The sequence below is a fragment of the Echinops telfairi genome, unplaced genomic scaffold (assembly GCF_000313985.2).
Source record: "Echinops telfairi isolate 266 unplaced genomic scaffold, ASM31398v2 ScPeMD7_7439;HRSCAF=8477, whole genome shotgun sequence".
Classification (NCBI taxonomy): Eukaryota; Metazoa; Chordata; class Mammalia; order Afrosoricida; family Tenrecidae; genus Echinops; species Echinops telfairi.
Window position 1 is genome coordinate 4,342,232 of NW_022111339.1, and position 800 is coordinate 4,343,031.

Here is an 800-nt window from a genome sequence, read left to right on the forward strand (position 1 = left end):
AGGAAATTAATCTTTCTTACGCTCCATTTCTGTCCAATAAAGCTGAGAGTGAAAGAAACATGAGAGGGCTTCAGAAAGTTTATGGGAAAGTGGAATGACTCCCTCTCACTGCCATTGAGTCAAAGATAGGGCCACGATGAGTGGAATGACAAGACAATGCGATTTTTTTTTGTCCCATGAAAAGAAGACATTCTTTGGGCAGGGTTGATCTGTGAATGCCGGTGACGAACATAAGAACAGGGCTTTGGGTGAAAGTAGAGGTTCTTCTGGGTTAGTTAAGCAGACATATGTCTCAGTGCAGCCCCTTCTTCTGAGTAGGGAACCTCTTATCACCATCAGGGCTGCCTTTGCCCTAACTCAAGTGTGGGTGGGAGCTGGGCTGGGGTGGGTGGGGCCGTGAGATCTCTCCTTTTTCCCTTCCTGCCTCTTGACAGAGCCTTGAGGTGCTGGCTGCAGTTTCATCTAGTCAGATTAGGGTGGCCAGCCAGCACAGTGCGAATTTTATGATTGCACTGGACACACCTTGGCCAGGTTTGGGGTGCTAGGAGCCCATTCAAAGCAGGTGAAGCAAGAAAGGCAGGGACCCACCAATGCTTTTATCCTGTTGGATCATAACCACTCTCGTCTCTCCTGGTCCCTCGCCCTAATGCTGCTGTTCTGTTTCCTGTAGCACTGCATGTTTACAGCCATTCACAAGCATTACACCCTGGACGACTGGAAGCTCTTTGCAGAGAAGCACCCAGAATGCCTGCAGGTACGACTACTGTTGAGGTTGAAGAGTGCTCCTGCTATTCAATGCC

General features: G+C 49.2%; 1 protein-coding gene across 1 annotated transcript in view; it reads left to right on the top strand.

Moving 5' to 3' along the window:
- GMPR (guanosine monophosphate reductase) overlaps positions 1–800 on the top strand; it is a 63,075-nt gene that overhangs the window by 15,935 nt on the left and 46,340 nt on the right. Inside the window, exon 3 of the mRNA XM_004715294.2 lies at positions 671–754. Coding sequence (XP_004715351.2) covers positions 671–754 — 84 coding nt within the window. The remainder of the gene's footprint in view (positions 1–670; positions 755–800) is intronic.